This window comes from Podarcis liolepis (genome assembly GCF_965112155.1).
Source record: "Podarcis liolepis genome assembly, chromosome: 7".
Classification (NCBI taxonomy): Eukaryota; Metazoa; Chordata; class Lepidosauria; order Squamata; family Lacertidae; genus Podarcis; species Podarcis liolepis.
The window spans coordinates 22,004,272-22,029,170 of NC_139561.1; the positions used below are offsets into that span (position 1 = coordinate 22,004,272).

At 47.0% G+C, this 24,899-nt stretch overlaps 1 protein-coding gene across 6 annotated transcripts in view; it reads right to left on the reverse strand.

Annotated features, from left to right (window-relative positions):
* ACAP3 (ArfGAP with coiled-coil, ankyrin repeat and PH domains 3) overlaps positions 1-24,899 on the reverse strand; it is a 149,285-nt gene that overhangs the window by 84,868 nt on the left and 39,518 nt on the right. For 5 of the 6 annotated variants that reach the window (XR_014528394.1, XM_083512960.1, XM_083512958.1 and 2 more), the window contains exons 2-3: positions 4,957-5,014; positions 3,366-3,485 (exon numbers count right to left, since the gene is read on the reverse strand). Coding sequence is in view for 5 of the 6 variants with exons in the window: in XM_083512960.1 (XP_083369086.1) it covers positions 3,366-3,485; positions 4,957-5,014 (178 nt within the window). In the remaining variant the exon portion in view is untranslated. Of the gene's footprint in view, positions 1-3,365; positions 3,486-4,956; positions 5,015-10,657; positions 11,011-24,899 lie in introns of those variants that run through there. The other variant, XM_083512961.1, reaches the window with a different exon arrangement.

A 24,899-nucleotide genomic window follows, 5' to 3' on the forward strand; every position in this document is an offset into this window, starting at 1 on the left:
TTGATTGGGAGCCGCCCAGAGTGGCTGGGGAAACTCAGCCAGATGGGCGGGGTATAAATAAATTATTATTATTATTATTATTATTATTATTATTATTATTATTACATACGCTTCAGGTTACAGACTCCGATAACTCAGAAATAGTACTTCAGGTTAAGAACTTTGCTTCAGGATGAGAACAGAAATTGTGCTTCTGGGGCGCGGTGGCAGTGGGAGGCCCCATTAGCTAAAGTGGTGCTTCAGGTGAAGAACAGTTTCAGGTTAAGAATGGACTTCCGGAACGAATTAAGTATTTAACCTGAGGTAGCACTGTAGATGTAAACACACACACCCCACCTTAATTTAGCTCCAGTCTCAACAAGCACCACTCTACTCATCCCTCTGCTCACATGCTCATCCTTCACTTTCTGGGTCACCTGCGGTCAGCCTCACCCACCTATCAACCTTGGGCAATTGTGGGGAGTGGGGGTGGATAGAGGAGATAAGGGTTGGGTCTGCAGGCCAGTCCCACTTCCTCACTCCTAGATTACGAGATGAAGACCCCTCATATTTACATTGTCTTGAGCTCTTTGGGAGACTGGCTGGACGTGATGGTGAACCCCAATTTGCTGTGGTGAGATTTCTACAAGTGCTCTGTGCACAGGGCAAAGAGTACCCCACTTTTCAAAGAACATGGTGCTTCCCTGAGCAAAACGAACAGGCAAATCCATCCTGATGTTCTCAGAGGTGCAGCTCAGAACCAGTGATGCTCAAGTCTGTGCATTTCACTTTCTCATTCTTCCAGTCAAGTTCAGTTCCCAACACTGCCACATCAGTGTGGAATATACACATCAGCACTGCAGTGCATATTTCTCCAAATATACACACATTTGTGTGCAATTTTGACTATAAAACACAATTTTGCAAAACCATTTTGCCCAATAATGTTCAATGTTTGCATCTCTCTCTCTCTCTCTCTCTCTCTCTCTCTCTCTCTCTCTCTCTCACACACACACACACACACACACAAATATACATATGTATATACAATTTACTCCAATTATATGTGTTTTTGTACACAGTGCTTGCCTGGGGCTATTTTGCCTAATCTACACACATTTGCAAACCATGTTTCTCCTAATATTTACATTTTCCCTAATACAAAGTACATGTAATGTGATTTTTGCTCATATGCATTTCTATGCACACTTTACCCAGTTACATGCATTTTTTGTATGCATGACTTGGCCAGAGCACTGATTGGCAAAAAATGGAAAAGTGCGGATTTTGAAGGATGGCTGTCTTTCAGGTCTCATATTGTTTTGGCCTGCGCAAATCAGGCAGGTCCGCCTTTAAATGCAATAGGAATTGAAATTCTGCCCACCCCCAATTCATGTTATGAACTCAAGAGGCTTTTCCCAGTCCTTCTGATCCCCATCCCAAAGGTACTGCCTCGACTCCTGTTCAGTTCCCTCTGCAACGACTTATCCTCCCTCTTCCCAAATAGCGGATGTTCGCTGACCTACTTCAGATGCATCATCTCTGCTTTCTGGCTTTTCAGAAAGAGATGCGATTCCTTGAGGCATCCAACTCCTCAGATATTTTTAGCCTGGTGTGTGTGTGAGAGAGAGTGCGTGTGTTGCTTAAGCTTGAGTTACCAGATCCAAACAGCTTTATGCATTTACCCTTTTTGCAAAAATACAGAAAATGGTGGGTTTGCGCCTGCAATTGCAGGAAGGATAATTTTGCACGTCTCTGATTTGGTGCTTTAATTTGCAAAAAGGAAAAACGAAAGAAACACAAACCCACAGTGTTCCTCTGGAAAGGCTGAAATTCTCAGCTCTCAAATACTCAAGACTGACCTTGCTCAGAAATTGTTGTCACTGCCGCATTGTTGTGCAAATGTCACATGTATCTAATTCTCAACCCCTCCTCCAGGAACACTAATTCAACGGCTGAATCTGCTTCCCTGCATTAGATTTTATGAATAGATAGGAAGCTGCCTTAGCCAGAATCAGAACATGGGCACTTCTAACTCAGTAATGACCACACTGATCAGCAGTGGCTCTCCGGGGTTGCAGGCAGGCAACATTCAAAGCAGTACCAAATGTGGGTGGACTGTGGCTTGCTGTGGATGGTAGAGGTTGTAGCCTAACAATGTATGAGGAACCAAAGCTGAAGAACACTGGCAGGCAACGACTCTCTGGCGTTTTAGACAGGAATTTCTCCCTGTCCTACCTGGAAATACCATAGACTGAATCACGTTCAGTCTACCACCAGGTGCTCTGCATCCTATTCGTCACATTAGCACAGTGGTTCCTAAACCATTGCCCGCTTGGTTCCATAACCTCATCCCCAGTGCCCCCTACCCTACCCTAAAGGTAAAGGTAAAGGGACCCCTGATCATTAGGTCCAGTCGTGGCCAACTCTGGAGTTGCAGCGCTCATCTCACTTTACTGGCCAAGGGAGCCGGCGTACAGCTTCCGGGTCATGTGGCCAGCATGACTAAGCCACTTCTGGCGAAACGCCGTTTACCTTCCCGCCGGAGCAGTACCTATTTATCTACTTGCACTTTGACGTGCTTTCGAACTGCTAGGTTGGCAGGAGCTGGGACCGAGCAATGGGAGCTCACCCCGTCACGGGGATTCGAACCGCCGACCTTCTGATCGGCAAGCCCTAGGCTCTGTGGTTTAACCCACAGCGCCACCCACATCCCTTACCCTGACCTACCATGCCCTATAAAAAGTATTATCAAGAACAGCAGTTTGCACAACCCACTAAGGAAGATGGTAACACCATAAAATCCAAACCAATAACAATTAATTTCACATTTATTCAAAATCCAGTGGAAACTATTTAGTTCAATGAATTCAACAAAATGGTTGAACTTGATCCAGTGATACCAGCTTTTCCAAGTCTGATAGATTTGGGGGTTTTGTTTGTTTGTTTGCTTGCTTGCTTGCTTTTTTACCCCTTCCTGTCACCCCCTGCCTCTGAGCACAATGCTAGGTAATCTCATTGGCCTCCCAGGGGCAATCCTGCCCTCTTTGGTAACTACTGCATTAGTAGATTAGTAGAGTTTGCCCGCCCATGGTATTTTGCTGCCTGAGGCAGTGCAGCAAATTTTAAACACACACACACACGGTTTAAGGTGTCCAGTCTAAGCCACTTCCTCTCCCTGTCAGTAAGAATAGAGCAATAATAAATCATGCTCTTTCACGATGCCTAAAATCAGCCTCCCGAAGTGGCTGCCTCCTCCCTCTCCCTAAGGGTAGGGCCGGCTCTAATGGCTCAGTGCTGAGAGGGCAGGCACCCTGTGCACCTCACCCTTTAGCTCCTCATAGATCTGGGGTTTGGTGGGGCAGTGCTGCATGCCATCTGCTTACCGAGATCATTTCGTCCTTCTTGCATTGCTGTGAAAGGTCCCGGACCCCTCCGACAAAATGCTTGTTGGTGATGAGGTAGGCCTTCCCAGCATCTATCATATTACTGCATAGCTTTACCAGCTGCGAAGGAAAGAAGTGTGGGACAAGGGGCATCGGTCAGAAATGGGCACAACAATAACTGGCACCTGAGTTTGCTTTTCCGCCCTCTTCCTTCCCTGTCTCTTTTCCCCCACGTGTGTCGTGCATTTTTACCTGTGAGCAGAAACCGTCTTGTTTTAAACTGGCTACTCACAAGCTGCTCTGTGAGCCTTTTTGGCAGAATAACTTAGAGCAAATGTTCCAAATAAGTAAACAGAGGGCAAGGAGAGTTGCCCAAGGCCGAGAAGTAGGTGCAAGTCAGAGCCAGCACACAGAATAACCTTTGGCTGCTCCACTCATGTTCCCTCCGTTTCTGTCATCTGGCAGGGCCGAGAAATGGGTGCTGGCAAACGTCTCCGAGCTGCTGCATCCGATTCCAGGGAACGAAAAAAGAAAAACCCAAAAAGATGCAGCTGCCGGCCACATCTGGCTCCCAGATGGACACACCAGCGTGGCTTGGAGGAAGCCTCTGGAAGCGAAAGGGAGGCGTATTCTGCAACGTGGCAGTTTCTGCAACGCTGTTTGGTCCCCACACACAGCAGACCGAGCTGCATGCCGTTTGCTGTGAGCAGATGCTTTGGGAGGAATTCTACCCAGCCGAGTCCTACTCAGAGGAGGCCCACTGAAATTAAAGGACCCAAGTGAGTCAAGCTCATTAACGACAGAGGGTCCAGGGCTAGCGTTAGATGCAACCCAGTGCCTTTGGGAAGGGGGCGCATGCAGCCGGGGAACCCCTAAAATATTATTAGAAATGTAACAAAGTGTAGGGAAATCTAGCACAACAGCCTAAAGAAGGAAAAATGAGGCCATCCAGGGATGCAGCAGTACGGCAAAAGAAATAAAGAAAAAAGTAACAGCTTTAAAGCAAATGAGATACAGGCCACAGTCGCATAAAGTGCTATGATGCCACTTTAAGCAGTCACGGCTTCCCCACAAAGAATCCTGGGAGGATCTGCAGTTTGTTAAGGGTGCTGAGATTTGTTAAGGTAAAGGTAAAGGGACCCCTGACCATTAGGTCCAGTCGTGACCGACTCTGGGGTTGCGGCACTCATTTCGCTTTACTGGCCGAGGGAGCCGGCGTACAGCTTCCGGGTCATGTGGCCAGCATGACTAAGCCGCTTCTGGCAAACCAGAGCAGCACACGGAAACGCCATTTACTTTCCCGCTGGAGCGGTACCTATTTATCTACTTGCACTTTGACGTGCTTTCGAACTGCTAGGTTGGCAGGAGCAGGAGATCCTTTTTCCCCTTCCAGAGCTACAATTCCCAGTGGTTTAACAGTCAATCCCTCTTCACAAGCCCTTCATGGACTCCCAACTCCCAGCCTGGGCCAATGGTCAGACAGGATGGGAGTTGGAGTCCAGAAGCATCTCGAGGGTCACATATTTGTTAACCACCTTGCCACTGGATTTGCCTGCCTCTGTGCATCTTTGTATGAGCTCCACCAACTTACCTTGTCAAGCTTGGCTTCTATTTCCACAACATCCGTTTCCACCTCATCTATGGTCGCCCTGCAAGAAGGGAGACAGAGACATAAGCTCTTGCTTGAGACTGTGTGAGATTCATTGCATACCCTCCAACGTGCCACAGAGGAAAATCAGGACTGCGTCTTTCAGGGCTGCACCCCCCAAAGTTTCAGGAGCGTGCTGGACAGACAGCAGTGTGTTGATTGGTGGCTGAGAGGCATGAAGAGGGACAGACATAAATATAGGGAAAGGTGTAGAGTCACAATGCAACCTAAACTTCCAGTAAACAATCTGGAAACTCCAAATATCTATGGTGCAAAATAGCGCCACTCCAGCTCTTAGCGACTCGATGATGAACCACCCCTTGTTCTCCAAGGCACACTTTTGCACTGAGAGAGTGGATATCCTATTTTTTTCTTGGAGGCCGGAAGTGCTAGCAGCGCTTCGGTCTACATTCTTCCATATCTCTATAGGGGAGGAGGAAGAGCTGGAAGTGGCACTTGTTGTGTTTCCACTTTGGGTGGGCAAGCATCAGGGGGAGGCAGGCAGGTGGGTGGGAAAAGAGAGGCACGGGAGCCAAAAAGAGACATCTCAAGATCCAATCAGAAGCTGGGATGGCTTCTGTAATTACAGGATGTCCTGGTCAAATCAGAACAGTTGACAAGTATATAACTATCAGGCCCAAAGCCAGGAAGGCTGAAAGCAGGGGCACATGGAGACAGGGCCAAACGATGACCCGTTTCTCCAACTTCTGAATACCTTACAGAATCATAGCGTTGGAAAGAACATCAAAAATCAACTCCCTCTACCAGTTCAGGAAAGCCATGGATATTGGTGGACATTCAGCCTCTGCTTACATCTCTAACACAACCAGTATTCTCCTGACATGAATGGTTTGCACCATCAGGAAGTTCTTCCTAATAGCTTATGGGCAGCTAGTTGTTGTGGCTTGCTGGGGAGTGTGAAAACTCCTCTCCCAAAACACAAGGCAACAACCCTTAACTAGCAAGCAAGACTGAGATCTATATTCGGCTAATAGCATCGCCACCGCCATTTCTCTATTTGCAGTCAACAGACCATTTAAACGTTTTAGAACCATTTTATGAATATTATTTAATTAATTGCCTTCCATACATGTCCCAAATGTATGTGCTCAATATGTAATTAAAAACAGCTAAGAACAAAACACCAGTTACAAAACATTAAAAACAACAACACAGGATGAGCTTTAAAATAAATCAAAATGGACACCTGTGGCAGAAACTTATTCATCCAGCTGGAGTAGGATACTGAATGATCAAGCTGTTCCAAGCATCAACCCCAATGAAGATCGATCCCCACATCATCCAGCCCACAGGGCTTCCCAACCGACCAGAGAACAGACACATCGCTGCGGCACACCAGCTGTGCCGAATAGTCAGCCCTCTTGCACTACAACTCCCATCAGCCCCAGCGAGCATGGCCAATGGCCAGGGATGATGGGAGTTCAATTCAGTAACATCCTGAGATTCCCCACACCTACTGCACAATATGCTAAAGTTGTTGCAGAACACCAATCCACACACTTGATAGTGTCAGAACAACCCTCCCCAAAACGGTTCAGATGTTGTTGGACTCTGACTCCTACTCTTGCTGGCCACTGGCCATGTTGGCTGGGGCGAATGGGAGTTGTAGTCCAAAACAAATTCGGAGGCACCAAGTGAGGGAAGGAATGTTGGACAAGGTGGGCCATTGGCCCCGTACAACCGACGAAATGTTGATATTCTTAACTGGGAGTCGAAGAGGCTTAAAATTAAGCAGTGGGAAACATTGGCGTTCCAGTCAGTAATGTGAAGAAAGGAATTTCCAGGTCAAATCTCCTCGCAGCTCTGGAAATACAGGAAGCCCAAAGCCTCCAGCGTGTTCCTTCGGGAGAATTGGATAGCAGTTATTTTATGGGCAACATTCCAGGCTTTGGTAACTGCAGCATGAAAGGAGTTTGGGGGTGGTTGGGAGTGGGTGAGCGAGGGAGGGAGTTTTTGCTGACAGGGGTAAGCCTGTGTCAGGACTGTACTAGTTCAGACTGCAAAGCACAGTGGGCTTCCGTGATTTTATGTTCCTGCACAGAGAGAGAGAATCCCTCCATGCAGAAAAAGAGCATGCCAGGCGAATAGCTCTAAAACAGCATTCTCCCTGAATGGCTAGCTTTCTATGTGTGGGGAATGGATGCTTCCATTGTACAGTGGTGCCTCGCAAGACGAAATCAATCCGTTCCGCGAGTCTCTTCGTCTTGCGTTTTTTTCATCTTGCGAAGCACGGCTATTAGCGGCTTAGCAGCTTAGTGGCTATTAACGGCTTAGCGGCTTTAAGAAAAAGGAAACAAACTCGCAAGAACTCGCAAGACATTTTGTCTTGCGAAGCAAGCCCATAGGGAAATTCGTCTTGCGGAACGACTCAAAAAACGGAAAACTCTTTCGTCTAGCGAGTTTTTCATCTTGCGAGGCATTCGTCTTGCGGGGCACCACTGTATTGTGTTGTGTTGTATGGAAGAATTGAGTTATCATGGCAGCCCTCACTTGCTGTCGGAAGTGGTACACACCAGTGACAGATTTACTGCCTCGGACCACTTCCTGGTGGCTTAAGGGGTTTCCTGAGGGTGTCTTGCTCAAGTGCTTCCCCTGCCCCACTTGACCCCATAACAGCACAAGAGCCCCACAAGACTGTGGCCTATCTGGTCCAACATCCTGTTCCCACAGTGGCCAACAAGAAGCCCTAATGGGAAGCCCACAAATAAGACCTGGGTGCCACAGCAAGACTCCCCTCCCATGGTTTGCAGCACCTCCTGAGGTAAAATAACAGCATCGTGGCTAGTAGCCACTGAGAAGCTTATCCTCCATAAATTTGTCAAATCCTCCTTTAAAGTTATCCAGGTTGATGGCTATTGCTACCTCTTGTGGCAGTGAGTTCCAGAGTTTAACTATGTGCTGTGCAACCCATTTTAAGGGACAAGGAGCTCAGAGAGATGTTTTCTCATCAGTAGACTCACTGGCGGAGGACATTTTCAAGAGGCAACCTAAGAAGACCCCCTCTGGATGATGCCAGAGACCCATCTGGCCTAGTCTCTGGTTCTCACAGACGCCAACCAGACGCCTCTCAGAAGCTGGCAAGCAGGACCTGAGCTACTTTCCTCACGTGTGATTCTCAGCAACAGGTATCCAAAGACATTCTGAGGGGGGAAACATCCTTGCAGAGGCACGGCAGGCTTGGGCAGAAGCACCCACAATGGTTGTCTCGCTGCATTTTGAAAGGAGCCAAGCAAAGCACATGCTTCCCTCGAAAGACTGGGGTGGGAAAGGCGCCCCCATAAGTCTGTCCCCCATAAGTCCAGTGTTTAATTTCAACTAACTGCACACCTGCTTTCGGCCACGTGTCAGGGCCAAGGGCATCCTCAGAGGACTTTGGACAGCTTTTTTTCCTGCATTCTGAAGGTATGAATTATTATTATTATTATTATTATTATTATTATTATTATTATTATTATTGTTATTGTTATTGTTATTGTTATTTGGAGCCGGAGATTGACATCCTGTAATATTTCTGAGCAAAGGCCTACAGGTTATATGCCATTTACACACACGAATACACACACAGAGAGAAAGAGAGCACAACCATACACACACACACACACACACCACAGGAAAAATATACAAACATCCAATAAGCGTTCAAGAGGGTAGCATTCCCAGGCCAAAACCTGTGGCCCAAAATTCACTCATCCCTGGAAATGTGGATGAGCCAAACAGACAAACCCCAAACAAATGTTTTTCCAAGAGCTCATTCCTGTGGTGGAGCTGGCCAAGCGTTCCCTTAAACTGGCACCTGGAAGGAAGTATGGGCAGCCGAGCACTTGCCCAGTTCTCAGTGGGGAAAGTTCTTAGCCTTGTGGTCTGTCCTGGGAAGAGCAAAAGGGGCCTGCAAAATGTCTAGGCCGAGGTTTTGAAGTATCCCGGCACCAAACATGCCCCACCCCCTGCTGGGTTCCAGCATCCCAGTTCCACACAGCAAGACTTTCCTCAAAGATTTGTGGGTTTCTTCGAGGCAACTTTAACCTGGGCTCATCACTCTCGCCGGGCCTACCTTCTGGAGCAGTAGCTGTTTCACAGAATCATAAAATCATAGAATTGTAGAGTTGGAAGGTATCCTGAGGATCATTTAATCCGACCCCCTGCAATACAAGCATATGCAGCTGTCCCATATGGAGATTGAACCTGTGACCTTGTTATTATCAGCACCACTCTCTAACCAACTGAGCTAGAATTCCGGTCCAGAGGTGCTTGTATACCAGGCATAGGACATGGATTGGTAAAAAGCAGCAGCAGCAATAATAATATATTGTGGCTCTCCTGTTTTTGTTGTGTCTCCAACTCCTATTGTTCCCAACTATCGGCCATGTTGGCTAGGAATGATGGGAGCAAGTTCAGAGACATGTAAGAAGAGCCTACTGAATCAAAAGCCCCTCTAGTCCATCTTCCTGATCTCCTATTGGCAAACCAAATGCCTATATGTGAAGCCCAAATGAAGGTCCTCAGAGCAACAGCACTCTCCCCTCCTGCGGTTTCCAGGAACACAGGTATTCAAAGACATACAGCCTGCTGAATCCCAGAGCTGCAAGGTCAGAGAGGGCAAGAGAAGGAACCTCTTTTCCTGAGGCCCTTTTGCCCTCTGCTCAAGCTGAAGGGAACTCAAAACACACACACCCCACTTCCTTTATATGCGCCATACACCTCAGCTGATAATCCCTGGCACTGAGTTACTAGCAAACACCCACCCACAGCACCCCTTGGGAAACAGGCCAAGTTTCAGAGTCGCACAGCCAGAACGTCAGCAGGGATAGCGCGCTAAAATAAACAGAGACTTCTGCCAGCTTCTAAGAATGTGTGAAGAGCCCTGCAGGATCAGGCCAGCGGCCCTTCTAGCCTAGCATCCTGTTCTCAAGGCAGTCAACCAAATTCCTAACAGCCTTTTTCAACCTGTGGATCCCCAGATGTTGTTGAACTACAACTCCCATCACCCCTAGCTAGCAAGGCCAGAGCTCAGGGGTGATGGGAGTTGTAGTCCAACAACATCTGGGGATCCACAGGTTGAGAACCGCTGCTGCAGTCAGGACCTCGGAGCAACAACACTCTCCCAACATGTAACTAATACTCAAGAACACAACTTGTTCAACCTGCCCTTCAGCAACTTGTAACAGTCAAGCTTGAACCCTGAGCAGCTAATCAGAAAAGTCAGAGAGAAGTGGGATCTGCAACAAAATGTTGCACTACTGAATCTCCTGTTCAGGGTGCCTCTTCCAGGATTCTACATTCCATTCCCACCCCCCTGCTTTTCCATTACACATACAACATTTTGTAGTTACCAAGCATGTTCAGTTCTTACTGGGCTGCTTAGGGGAGGCAGGAGTTGCTCCCTTAGGTTTTTATTTCCCAAATTTGTTTTCTGTACTTCTGTAAACCTTGGGATTCCCCTAAATACGCCGGCCCTTGTTTCTAGGGGACTCGGTTTTGCCTGCATAACCATTGGCACTCAGCACCAGAGTTCAGTATTACAGAGAGTGATTCCATCAGCACACACACAAAACACACATTTAATTTAAGTCATTTCAAATGAATAGGCGTCCTTGTGAAACAAGCAAAGGAGCTATTGTTGTACCTTGTACAGAAGAACGCATTCCCCATCAGATATGGCTAAGATGCTTCCACCGTTGGTTCTTGTTTGTAATCAAGATGGGCCAAGCCCCAAAAGATACCCCTGTTTCCCCACCATCCAAGAAGCTGGAGAAAGCAGGAAGAGCTGGGTCTTTCAGAGCCGTGACCTCTCCTCTCTCCCGGATCTCTGCTCCAGCAGACAAAACAATCTGCCTCGGGACAGGAGAAGGCATCCTGGACACGCTCGTGGAGGTGAATCAGCACCTGAATAGTATGTGCTTCATCGCCAGCACGCCAGCACCTACTGTAAGGCGGAGCCACGTGAGTGTAAATACGACATCCGATCTCTCCCTTGCGTGCTTTGAACACCTTTTCTCTTGCAACCTTGTCTTCAAAGGTTTTCTGGTTACGTAACCCCTGAGAGAGTTCAATCCAAAGCACAATCACGATTGTGAAGATACTGCCATACACACCCCGTTCTTTGAGTGGTTAGAAGTTTCAGGGGTTCCTCCACATACCCGGAGTTTGGTTTCCTTAGAACAAAGATAAAAGCGCCCTCTGGGCCTCTCCAGGCAATCTATTTGTTGAGCATTTTATGAGCTCTTTTTTTATTATTTTTAGCTCAGCGGTAGAGCACCTGCTTTGCATGCAGAAAGTCCCAAGTTGAATTCTCAGCATCTCTAGATAAGGCTGGGAATGTCCCCTGTCTAAACCCTGCATAGCTGCTGCCTGTCCGTGTAGAAAATACTGAGCTAGATAGACCAATGGCCCTGTATAAATCAACTTTCTGTGTTCCCATGTTTTCAGGGAAGGGTCACAGCTCAGTGGTTAGAGCATCTGCTTTGCAAGCAGAAGGTTCAATCTCTAGCATTTCCAGGTAGGGTGAAACCCTGGAAACCTCTGAAACCCTGGAAAGCTGCTACCAGTTAAGTGCAAACAATACTGACCCAGATGGACAAATTTTCTGACTCATTGCAAAGCAGTTTCCTATGTTCAAGGCTGGCTGGCAACAAAAGCACCCTTTGTTTGAACTCATCTGCTGCTCGGTGACGTATTAATTTTTTATTTTTATTTTTGCAATGTTCAGTTTTTGGTACAAATGAATAAAAAATCCCATCTTGACGGCTTTGGAATTTTTTGGCAGATGTCCTGTGCTCCTCCTTCAAAAACTCATTTATCTCTGTGTGTGTTTGTGGTGGAAGCAATTGCTCACATGTTTATCACGCTGGCAATAAGTGATTTGGATTAAATGGTTGAAAACGATCCTTTAAATCCTGGGCAAACAACATCATGTCTTCCAGATGTTGCTGAGAGCCAACTCACTTCGGTCCCAAGCAACACGGACAATAGCTACAGATGATGGAAGTTGCCTGACCACATCTGAAGAACACTGTGTTGACCACCTTGCATTTAAACCAGAGACTGGGAACCTACGGTGCCCTCCAGACTTTGTTGGACTACAACTCCCATCATCCCTGGCCCCTAGCCATGCTGGCTGGGGCTGATGGAGATTGGAGTTCAACAACGTCTGGCGGGCACAGGTTTCCCATCCCTGCTTAAACACTCTTGTTGATTGGCCTGCAATTCCCATTGTGTTCCAGGTTCTCCTTCCATGCTATGTCATGTTCTCTGTTCCTTAACCCTACCAGGGTCCCCGCATTCTCAAAATCAATCTTCTGTTAGGTCTAATCCTGTAAAGACTCTGTGATTACTTCCCAGGAGTTCTAATGTGTCCACTATACCAGTCCTGGATGTCTGAAAACCATGTTTCCTAGCCATGCAGTCCTAGATGGACTTCACAAAAGCCTAGGCTAGCAACATAGTGCCCTCCAGATGTTTTGGATTACAACTCCCATCAGCCCCAGCCAGCATGGCCAATGCCCAGGAACAATAGGAGCTGCGGTTCAAAGCTACAGCTGAAAGGCACCATATTGTCTTCCCCTGGTCTAGCAGAATCTGGCCGGGCATTCTTTCCAGTCAGAATTGCCCTTGGCCTACTGTCTATTTCATTCCTCATCTGGTTTCCTTTGTTGGAAGGGCAACAGCAGAGATCATTCTGTATGTCACTTAGAAGTTAGTTCTGTTAGTATTGAAGTCAACTAGCCAAAGGGGGGACATGGTGGTGGTGTTACCTAGCAACCAGGCAGAGGGGAATGATCTTTACTGAGGTAGCACATGCTCTGATTGGCTGTGTAGTTCTGAGGAAGTTTTCCTCTGCACGTTTTAGTAGAACATCTTGCTGCCATGCACTGGTCCTGAAGTAAGAAAGACAAAACTTCTCTGTTTATTTCTCCTTGAATCACACACTCTCCCCACCCCCATTTCCTTGACAAAAGTGTTAACAGGATTTCTTTTCTCTCTGGACTCCGTCTGCATTATTTAAGTGACTCTGCTAACATCCTTGAGCGGAAGGGCCTGCAGTTTCAACATGAGGCATTCTGCCTCCCTCCGACAGTGCAAAGCCTAGATCCACAGCCCAACAGGTGGGGGCACTTGCTCCCTGTCCGCTTGAGCGTGCAATGGCATTCCTGAGCCCCCCATGCCCCTGAGAAAACGACCCTCCGCACCAAAACAAATTGACTTCCTGACACATAAAGCCCCAAACATCAAAAGTGGAAGAAACGCTCCGAGTTATTAATCAACGCTCTGGATTACATACGGAAGACAGGAGAGATCTGGTTTCGTTCAACAATAGCCGATTTGGAAAAGCCAAAAGCAGAACAGAGACAAGCCTTGCGGTCTAGGTGAATGTAGCCGGTCTCCTCCGTTTCGTTCCCATAACGCAAGTGGAAGAATTCACTAACGTCGAGAGGAAACGAGTGATTCCATTTGCTGGGCATTTATTTTAGCACCTCCTACGCCATAGTACAGTGGTGCCCCGCAAGACGAATGCCTCGCAAGACGGAAAACCCGCTAGACGAAAGGGTTTTCCGTTTTGGAGGTGCTTCGCAAAACAAATTTCCTATGGGCTTGCTTCGCAAGATGACAATGTCTTGCGAGTTCCTGCTGGTTCCCCCCCCCTTTTTCTAAGCCACTAAGCTGCTGATCAGCTGATCCGATCAGCAGATAAGCCGCTAAAAGCCGCTAATAGCGCTAATCCGCTAATCCGTTAATCGGTCAATGGGCTTGCTTCGCAAGACGAAAAAACCGCTAGACGAAGAGAATCACAGAACAGATTCTTTTCATCTTGCGGGGCACCACTGTACTTATCTTCTACTTCTTTTCATATTCCCTGTGCTGAGCGATTGGCTGGATTCACACCAAAACCCATCTAGCTCCTGACATTCCATGCCCAGACAGACAGATCTGGGAAGCTCACTATCAAAGCATAAGGGTGATGGCCTTCATCTGGACTATGTCTGCAGCATCTCAACACCTCAAAGGTAGACTGCCTCGGAACTGGCCAACAAGTTCCTAAGTGTGGGTGCTGGGAGTAGGCACCACCGGGCAAATGCCAAGGCCCACAATTCATCCAAGGGCACCCACTGCCGCTCTCAAGTGGGAACTGCAACAAAATATGGCAGTTTGACCAAACTGCAGGAGGCAGTGAAAGACAAGAATGCCTGGCATGCTCTGGTCCATGGGGCCACGAAGAGTCGGACACGACTAAACAACAACAACAATCTTGCCTCCTAACAGGAGTGCTTCCATTCTGGGTGCACGCCAGTCAGCCATGCACACCTTCGGGATATGCCATCTCATTCCCCCACCCCAATCCCACGTTTGCAACATTTAAAGTACATAGCTCCCCCCCCCCCCGCAACCAGAGATTCCTGTGAGCTGTAGTTTTCCCCCCAGAGCTATAGTTCCCAGCACCAGTAACGAACAATAGTTCCCAGGATTCTTGGGGGGAGGTCACATGCTTTAAATGTACATTGGATGTGCAATGTGCTTTGAATGCACGGTGTGGGTCTGCCCTTAAAGAGTCCCTGCCCCCCCCAAACCTCTGAGAGCTGCTGTCCACCAATGCAAGCTTATCTTGAGCTAATGGTCTGACTCTGTATAAGGCAGCTTCCTATGTCTTAAGGGAAGGGCCGGAGTGGTTTAAAACTCAACCCCTTTATCCAGGGAGCTCTGGGAACTATGGCTCTGTGAGGGGAATGGGGGGGCGTGTCTCCTAACTGCTCTGAGCATCCTTTAGCAAACTACAGTTCCCAGCATTCTTTGAAGGATAAAGTGCCATAATGGTGATTTAAATGTGTGGTGCAGATGTGGCCCCACCGAAATTCTATAGACATTCTCAAGGACCCGGAGAATGAGGCAGAAAGATGAGAGCCTCTTTCTCAGAAGGAAACCTTTGTGGAACTGGAAGGCAGATACTGCATGGCTGTGGGTTTTTTCTCCCTTCTTTCAGAAGAACAACCAAAAAAAGTGACTCATGCTCTACGGCTTCGCCTGTTGCCCACCGGCAACAGGGAGCCGCAAGCCCTGACCACAGCGGAGCCGTCCCTTTTGAAACTGCTTCCAAAAATAAGAGGCAAACAGCAGATGCCCTGTAGAAATGCGAGCTGCCTTCTTTCTCGCCCATCTCACTGGCAGGGCCCTGCACATGAAATAGAATAATGCAAGTGTTTCTCTTGGGCAGATGCCTTCTTTTTGCTATTTTTGTCCTCCCAAGCCTGGAAATCATGTGAGACGTCGAGGGCATCTCTCTCCCAGCTCATCCAGAGACAATGTTTCCACACCGTTTCATCTCGGCTGGTTTTTGAAAATCTGGAGGTGCCCACAAACAGAGAAAGACGTTTGAACAAAACAACACACGCACACACAAACAAACACCTTTCTTTTAAAAAGGAGCACGCGAGAGAGATTTGCATGTTCTGTTTAAAAAAATAATAATGCCACAAAATAAATTACAGGCACCGATTGTGTGGGAGGTGCCACTGTCAGCTCAGAGCTGCCACACTCTCCTGCTGTGGACCGGCTCAGAGAACATCTGCAAAGCCCTGCCCACTTTATTACATTGTCTCTGGAAAAAAGAGTGTTGCTTTTTCTCCCCATTTGGCATTTCGCTAGTTTGGATCGTGCGAGCCAAGTTCTGAAGCTCTCCCGACACCGACATGGTTTTGCAAAGAGGAAGTGTGGTGTCAGGGAAGGAACTAGAGAGAGGCAGACAAGCAGGGTTGCGGGTGGTGGTAAAAGCACTGCATGGGAGCAAAAGCAGAGGAAGTTTGAGGCGTTTGCTCTATCTTTGTTTGCAAAAAAACCCGGCACACACAGTGCCAGGTGCTTTTGAGCATGTGCAGAATTCCCGATTTATTACCTTGTTATACGCAGAGGTTGTATCAACCGGCCTCTGAGCGCTTTATAATACAGAGCAGTTAAGCCATCCAGTCCCAGAACTTTATCAATCTTCGCTTCTTTTCATCGTCTGTTCTGTTTCCATTATCAATATTGGAACATTTAGCGTTTCCACTTGTTCTTTTGTTAAATTTGTCTCTTTCAGATAGCTTTCCATTTCTCCAGCATACTCCTTCTTGCCTTGATACAATTTAGAACAATACCTACAAAATTCCAGTCTCGTCGCTTTTTCATTATATGTTGTTCTGCCACCCGTATTTATTTTGTTTATACAGTGGTACCTCTGGTTAAGAACTTAATTCGATCTGGAGGTCCGTTCTTAACCTGAAACTGTTCTTAACCTGAAGCATCACTTTAGCTAATGGGGCCTCCTGCTGCCGCCGCGCCGCCGGAGCACAATTTCTGTTCTCATCCTGAAGCAAAGTTCTTAATCTGAGGTACTATTTCTGGGTTAGCAGAGTCTGTAACCTGAAGCGTATGTAACCCAAAGTACACTGTAATTTTAGTTTTCCTTTCTTTCTTTTCATTTTCCATGTTAACCATTTGCCTGTTTCATTTGCAACGTCTCGTATATTTTAATTTCTGCTCCATTTCTTGCATAACTAACATTGAAATCTGTGTTCGCAACATTTTAAAAGTTTGTATTGCCTCTGTGTCGTGTGGCTTTTCCAGCAGAATTTTTTTTCATTCCAGGTAGTCTCCTTCATGATCTCTCGTTTCCTTTTCTCTTTTAACTTTTTTTTGGATGGCAAAATGAGATAAATCAGTGGTGGCTGGTCTGTCAGGGCAGGTGGGGCTTTGCCCCCACCAAGCACAATCTGTCTTCAGCCAACCTCTGCACGTGCATCCAGTCCAGGCGTTGGCACTGCCTGCCAGCTTCCTGCTCCTCAGTCTCAGTGTTGCAGCCAAAACGATTGAGGGGATGAAGCGACTCCCCTACGAAGACACGCTGCAGAATCGGGGCATTTTTAGTCACATGAGAGACATCTGTCACATTATCCATGGCATGGAGAAATCAGAAAAAGCTTTTCTCCCTCTCTCATAAGTCTAGAATTGTGGGCACCCAAAGAAGCTGAATGTTGAGGGCAATGTTGATAGGCAAATGGAATTACTTCTCCACACAGCACGTAGTTAAACTGTTGGTCTCCCTAACTTCTGCCCTAACTGTCCCAATGCGTCCCAGCCTCCACTGCTGTAAAGCATATAAGCAACATGTTCTGCTTATGAAGGAAAGGCTTCCCTGCATGAAGAGACTTCAGGCTGCTGAACTGAGCATGCTCCCAAGACTGCAGGTTTGCAGGATTACTAAGCGCTCTGTCGCTGAAGTGCAACAAATCCGTGTTGTGATAATAATAATAATAATAATTTATTATATTTATACCCCACCCATCTGCCAGCCACTCTGGGCGGCTTCCAACAAAGTATTAAAATACAGTAGTCTGTTAAACATTAAAAGCTTCCCTAAATAGGGCTGCCTTCAGATGTTGTTGTTGTTGTTGTTTGTTTGTTTGTTGTTGTTGCAAAGCTTAGAACAATGTGATTAGCTCAATCAGTAGAGCATGAGACTCTTAATCCAGGGTTGTGGGTTCGAGCCCCATGTTGGGTAAAAGATTCTTGCATTGCAGGGGGTTGGACTAGATGACCCTTGGGGTCCCTCCCAACTCTACAATTCTGTGACCCATAGGAATGAGACTGGTATCCAGTCAAACCATTGTTCCATCTAGCTCAGCACTGCCTGAACTGACAGGCAGCAGTTTTCTCAGCTTTCAGGCCTAGGTTTCTCCCAGCCCAATCTGGAGATGTGGGGGATGGAACCTGCGCCCCTCTGCGTGCAAAGCAGATGCTCAACCACCGAGCTATGGCTCTTCCCTTAAGACATAGGAACATGGGAAGCTGCCTTCTTCAGAGTCCATCTAGCTCAGGATTGTCTATGGCGGCAGGCAGTGGCTCTCCAGGTCTTTAGGCAGGGATTATTTAAGGGCAGGTCCGCACCATACATTTAAAGCACACCTAGTGCACATGACCTCTCCCAAAGAATCCTGGGAAATGTAGTTTATTCAGGGTCCTGGGCACTATAGCTGTGAGAGGGAACTACAGTTCCCAGGATTCCTTTGGCGAAATCATGCACACTGGATGGTGTGGATCTGCATTTTCCCAGCCTTACCTGGAGGTGCCAGGGATTGAACATGGCACCTTCCCCATGCAAGGCAGATGCTCTCTACCCAGCAGGCTGCCAGGAAGAGAAGAGGTTGGTGTTGAAGAGATAAGCCTTTCTGCCTCTGGTGGGCCCTCCTTGCTCCTGCGTCCTGTTCCAGCTCCCTCCTTGACTGCTCCTTCTCAGCTCCTGCTCAATCATTAGATGCTGGTTGCGGATGGGGGACAGGGCAACCGCGACTGTCTCCCCAGTTCATCAAGATGCACTCTTCCACCTCCCTTCCCTGCAATGGGATCACACGCAACAGACACATCAACTCCGGGCAAATTGCTTATGATCCCCGCTATTATGGCACTCCGCCAGCCAGCCGGTAATGAGTTAGAGCAGTGTCGGATGTGATTGCCCTTGACAGGGAGCGGCTAGGAATCGCGGGGTTAATCTTGGCTTCCTCTCCGCCCTTCCCAACCAACAAGCATCACCGAAAGAGAGAAAGGAAGGTGACACAGCGTGTTTAATCTGCCCTTTAAAACACACACAAAGATAAATTCTAAACCCAGCCATTGCCTTGAGCTACAGAAAGCTGGGTTTTGCAATCTGTACACATTAAGAAGAGCCAGGCTAGTCACCCATCTAGTCTGGCATCCTGTCCTCACAGCGGCCAACCGGGTGCCACAATGGGAAGCCCACAAGCAGGGTCTGGATTTGACAGCAACTCTACACACCAGCCATTCCCAGCAGCTGGCACACAGGAGCATCCTGCCTCCGCTGATGGGAGGCATAACATAGCCATTGTGGCTAGAAGCCATTGACTGGCCTTATCCTCTGTGAATTAGCCTTATGCACCTTTAAAGCTATCTAAGCTTAGTTTTTTTTCTGTTGAGTGTCAAACCATATTTTGCGCTCTCCTCTTTTAATAAGGGTGAAAGAGGAGAGCGCAAAATATGGTTTGATACTCAACATAAAAAAAACTGAGTTCATGGCCACTGGGCCCATCACCTCCTGTCAAATAGAAGGGGAAGAAATGGAGGCAGTGAGAGATTTTACTTTCTTGGGCTCCATGATCACTGCAGATGGTGACAGTAGTCACGAAATTAAAAGACGCCTGTTTCTTGGGAGGAAAGCAATGACAAACCTAGACAGCATCTTAGAAAGCAGAAACATCACCTTGCCAACAAAGGTCCGTATAGTTAAAGCTATGGTTTTCCCAGTAGTGATGTATGGAAGTGAGAGCTGGACCATCAAGAAGGCTGATCGCCGAAGAATTGATGCTTTTGAATTATGGTGCTGGAGGAGACTCTTGAGAGTCCCATGGACTGCAAGAAGATCAAACCTCTCCATTCTGAAGGAAATCAGCCCTGAGTGCTCACTGGAAGGACAGATCCTGAAGCTGAGGCTCCAATACTTTGGCCACCTCATGAGAAGAGAAGACTCCCTGGAAAAAACTCTGATGTTGGGTAAGACTGAGGACACAAAGAGAAGGGGACGACAGAGGACGAGATGGTTGGACAGTGTTTTTGAAGCTACCAGCATGAGTTTGACAAACTGCGGGAGGCAGTGGAAGACAGGAGTGCCTGGCGTGCTCTGGTCCATGAGGTCACGACTAAACAACTAAACAACAACAAAAGCTGGCAGCTGTCACCATGTACCAAGTATTGAAAATAACACAGATTTTTCAAATCTGTGCTGCCACCCCATTTGGAATAACTATGTGCAGCAGCACAGATTTGAAAAATCTGTGTTACTTTCAGTCCCTTTTCTAATGATCTCTAAATCTGAACTAAACTCTCTGGGAAAGGTGTTATGTGGTGATACAACATGATTCCCAAGAGCAGCCACTGTCACTGCTGTGGTGAAATGACCACAGCATTCTCTCGCCACCGCCCCCCATTATCACTACCTACAAATAAGGCAGTGGGGCATTTCAGCTAAGCTATGTACCTATCTGAAGTTGCTTTTTACAGAGTCAGACCATCAGTCCACCTTTTCCAAAATCACCTGCTCTAACTGGCAGCAGGTCTTGATTAAAGGTCTTTTCCCCCAATCACCTGCTAGCTGGTTCCTTTCTAATAAATAAAAATATTGTAACGTTATACGTATGGCTGCCTCCGACGACAGTTTGGAAACTTCAGCTGGTGCAGAATTTGGCAGCCAGATTGCTCACCGGAGCAAGACAGTTTGACCATATTACACCGATCCTGGCCTGACAGCACTGGCTGCCAATTAACTTCCAGGCCCAGTTCAAAGTGCTGGTTCGGACCTATAAAGCCTTAAACAGCTCAGGACCACAATACCTCAAGGACAATACCTCTCCATATAAACCTGCCTAGACCTTGAGATCATCCTCTGAGCCCCTTCTTCATGTATTTTTCTCCACAAGAGGTCCGGAGGGCGTCAACACAAAACCGAGCCTTTTCTGTGGTGGTTCTCTGCTTGTGGAATGTTCTCCCCAGGGAGATTCTCCTAGCACCTTCATTATTCACCTTTAGGAACCAAGTGAAAATGTTCCTCTTCAACCAGGCCTTGGGTTGATTGACAACTGATGCCCTTTTAAATGCGTTGTGGGAGAGGGGTTATTGGGTTGTCTTTGTTTTTGTTTTTCATTATGTATTTTGTGTTTATTTTATACAGTGGTAGCTCGGGTTAAGAACTTAATTCATTCTGGAGGTCCACTCTTAACCTGAAACTGTTCTTAACCTGAGGTACCACTTTAGTTAATGGGGCCTCCCGCTGCCGCCGCATGATTTCTGTTCTTATCCTGAAGCAAAGTTCTTAACCTAAGGTACTATTTCTGGGTTAGTGGAGTCTGTAACCTGAAGCGTCTGTAACCCGAAGTACCACTGAATTTTAATTTTATGTTGTGGACCGCCCTGAGAGCTATGAATGAAGGGTGGTTATACAAATTTAATAAATAATAAAATAATTGTAATATTGAACTGCCAAGCTGTTGGACCATCTAGCTCAGTACTGCCTACACTGACAGGCAACAACGCTACATCAGTCCAGGCAGGCGTCTCTCCTAGTCGTATCTGGAGATGCCGGGGACTGAACCTAGGACCTCCTGCATGAAAAGCAGATGCTCTACCACTGAGCCACAGTCTCCCCCACCCCACCCAGGACCCGTTTTTTTTCTGTGCTCTACCACTGGGACCAAAACAAGGCCTCCTCTTTCTGAAAGCCCAGCAGGAGTCCCCATAGCAGCTGACGAGGATTGATGAGAATACGCTGCAGAAAATGCCCAGAGGGATTTGTTTCGAAACACAGTCAGGCCCAGAATAAATCTTGCTTCGAGCACCTGAACCGCTGGGGCTCTTGTGATACATACTCCTTCGAAAGCCACAGATTCTTCCTGCTCCTTTGACGACCTGGCGTACACCAGACGTATCCAAAAAACAATGTTGGTGGCTATTTAGAAGGAAGCAATTAAGTCTCAGGATGCCTTAGATGTGCCTGCGCTGAAGCAGCCAATCACAAAGCTGAGGTGTTGACTCAGGCTGCAGGCACCCTCAGAGATGCAAGTTTCTCCTAATCCCCAGACAGTGCTGGATGATGCTGTCATCTCCTGGCTGGGTGCCCTTCCTGCTTCCCAATCATGAGCTGTTTGCCTTCATGCTTTTCCAGCCCTCAGGCTATTTCCATCGTGATCAGGACAGGGGCAGGGGGTGGGGAATAAAATCTACAACCAAAACACTGGAGCCATCTTTGCAAACCTAGTGCCCTCCAGACACTTTGGACTAAAACTCTCACAACTATAAACTGCCCATCGAAATGCACACCTTTGCATAAATGGCATGAATAAAAATATACATAAAATGTTTATAGTGCTTGGTCGTTAAAAAAAACAAGAACACCTCAAAGCAGTTTACAAAAAGAACAAAACAATTAAACAATCAATACACACAGTTAAGAACAACTACAGTGGTACCTCGGGTTACAGACGCTTCAGGTTATAGACTCCACTAACCCAGAAATAGTACCTCGGGTTAAGAACTTTGCTTCAGGATGAGAACAAAAATTGCGTGGCGGCGGCAGCAGGAGGCCCCATTAGCTAAAGTGGTACCTCAGGTTAAGAACAGTTTCAGGTTAAGAACGGACCCCCGGAACGAATTAAGTTCTTAAAACGAGGTACCACTGTATTTAAATAATTCAATAATAACAATTGCAGTCAACGATGAGCTAAAAATCAGACTGAAGCACATGCCAGCATTCTACATATCTGGAGAGGCTTGCCTAAAGAAAAAACGCTTTTAGCAGGTGGCAAAAAGAGTTCAGCAAAGGCGCCTGCCTGGTGTCAATAGGAAGGGAGTTCCAAAGTGTAGGCACTACCGCACTAAAAGAGCTATTTCTTACACGTGTTGGAATTAAACGACACATGTATGAGTGCCAGTACTGCAAATTGAAGTGGTCAAAGGGGCATGTATGGGGTAAGGTGATCTCATCTCACAGGTAAACTGGTCCCAAGTTCTGAAGGGCTTTGCATACTTATAGCAACATGCTGAAATTAGCTTGGCAGCAAATCAGCAACCAATGCAGGTCTCTCAGCAAAGCTCTGGTTATATGCTCCGGTCATAAGAAACTGGAATTGACAAACTCCTTCATTCCCTAGACTGATACCTTGAGTTCTAACCTGCTTCAGCAGTGAATTCTGGACCTTTGGTCTGATTCGGGAATGTGACCCTTGTGCTCTATCAGAGATTTATTTATTTTAAAATTACACATTCGGAATGCGAGGCACAAGGCCTAAAACAACCAAAAGAGAATATTTCAGATGTGCATATTTAAAGTTTCTCCCAAGTATCTGCCTTCGAGAAGCCTCCCACACGTCTCATGTTGTCCTCCCCCGCTTTTTAGACGCTACTTTGCATCTTTTTCCCTCTCCCATAGCTGCCAATGTAGGAAAACGGCACCATGGCAACAGCCTCCATGGCAACCGTCTCCATGATCACCGGATCCAGCTACTGCCACAGCATCTGCTCTGTGAGCGTTAAGAGGGCTCCCGGTTTTTTGTGTGGCCTGACAAACATGGCACCTGGCCAGCCGCATCAGGCTTGGCAGCAACCGGGAAGAGAGAGAGAGAGAGATTGTGTATTTGCCGGGAATCTTCAAGGTGGTATGACAAATTGCAGGGGAAACGGCACCAAAATGAATCACTTTTTTACTTTTAATGAAACCCGGCTTCAGAAGTTGGCTATCGCTTTTTTAAAAACCATTATTTCCTGCACGGCGAAGCAACTTTCTCTTTCAGCTGTCCTGCAATTGATTTCCAGATTTCTGAAATCAAAACTCTGAATTTCAAGGAACTGATAAGCTAATCTGCATCCTGTTCCTATATATCTTTGCTTGGAAGCAGGCAAGCAGGATTTGCTCACTAGTGTATGGGCTTATGTGGGAGTAGACCCCCTTGAGCGCAAGGGATGGAGGAATCTGCCCAGCATATTTTGCACTGTTTTAAAGATTTTTCCAATCTTAAATTCAATTTGCTCCTTATATCCTCATATACATTTCAATTGTATAAAGTCCACCAAAAGATTCGCACTCATCTTCATACACAATTCTCCTAATGTAAATATTTCAACAATTTCGCATTATAGATGCATTGTCCCATGTCCTTCTCCCCTAAAAGTATGCATTTTAACCTTATTTTCACCAATACATACATGCATTTACAGGTGCACTTTTCTTTAATGTGCACACAAACATCTCTAAATGTTCTTTGGTTTGAGAACTGTGCCGCAAAAATCATAGAGGGGCACATTTCGAATGAGAGCTTTATTTTGCTGCCTGCATTAGATCAGCAACTGCAAGTTCAGGAGCTTTGCATTAACACATAAACTGAACAAATTTCTTCTCTATCGAACATACTAGCTGCTGTGGTTTAACCCACTGAGCCTGGGGCTTGCCAATCAGAAGGTTGGCAGTTCGAATCCCCGCAACGGGGTGAGCTCCTGTTGTTCGGTCCCAGCTCCTGCCCACCTAGCAGTTTGAAAGCACGTCAAAAGTGCAAGTAGATAAATAGGTACAGCTCTGGTGGGAAGGTAAACGGCGTTTCCGTGCTCTGCTCTGGTTTCACCAGAAGCGGCTTAGTTACGCTGGCCACATGACCCAGAAGCTGTCTGCGGACAAACGCCAGCTCTCTCGGCCTATAGAGTGAGATGAGCATCGCAACCCCAGAGTCATCCGCGACTGGACCTAACGGTCAGGGGTACCTTTACCTAGGACAGTATTCGCAGTAAACAAGCACTGGGTTTTGGCTGACTTTGGACGCTTGCTCTAACCAGTGCCCATACTAGTCTCAGGGATCTAGCCGTAGGGATCTGCACTATTTTCCCATCCCCAGTCTTAGAAAAAGTCCAGAGCTAGATGAGTGGGGAACCATGTAGACACCACAGATGACAACAACTGTATTCTTCCTTGCCCTGCAGCCTCCAGATGGTTAATGTCTGTCGATGTGGCTGCCTCTTTAAGACAAACTCCCAGAGGACTTCTAGCCCAGGCATAGGCAAACTCTGCCCTCCCTCCAGATCTTTTGAGACTACAATTCCCATCATCCATGATCACTGGTCCTGTTAGATAGGGATGATGGGAGTTGTAGTCAGAAAACATCTGGAGGGCCGAGTTTGCCTATGCCTGTTCTAGCCAGAAAATATTGGTCACAAGGCTAGATCCTGGGTGCTTATTTCATTGTAGCCTGGGTGAGACCTGCTAACACTGGCTTAATCAATGACTTGTTCACCTCTGAAACTGTTACCTAAGAAATACTACCACGTCCCCTTGCCCTTTCAGCTTGGCAGAG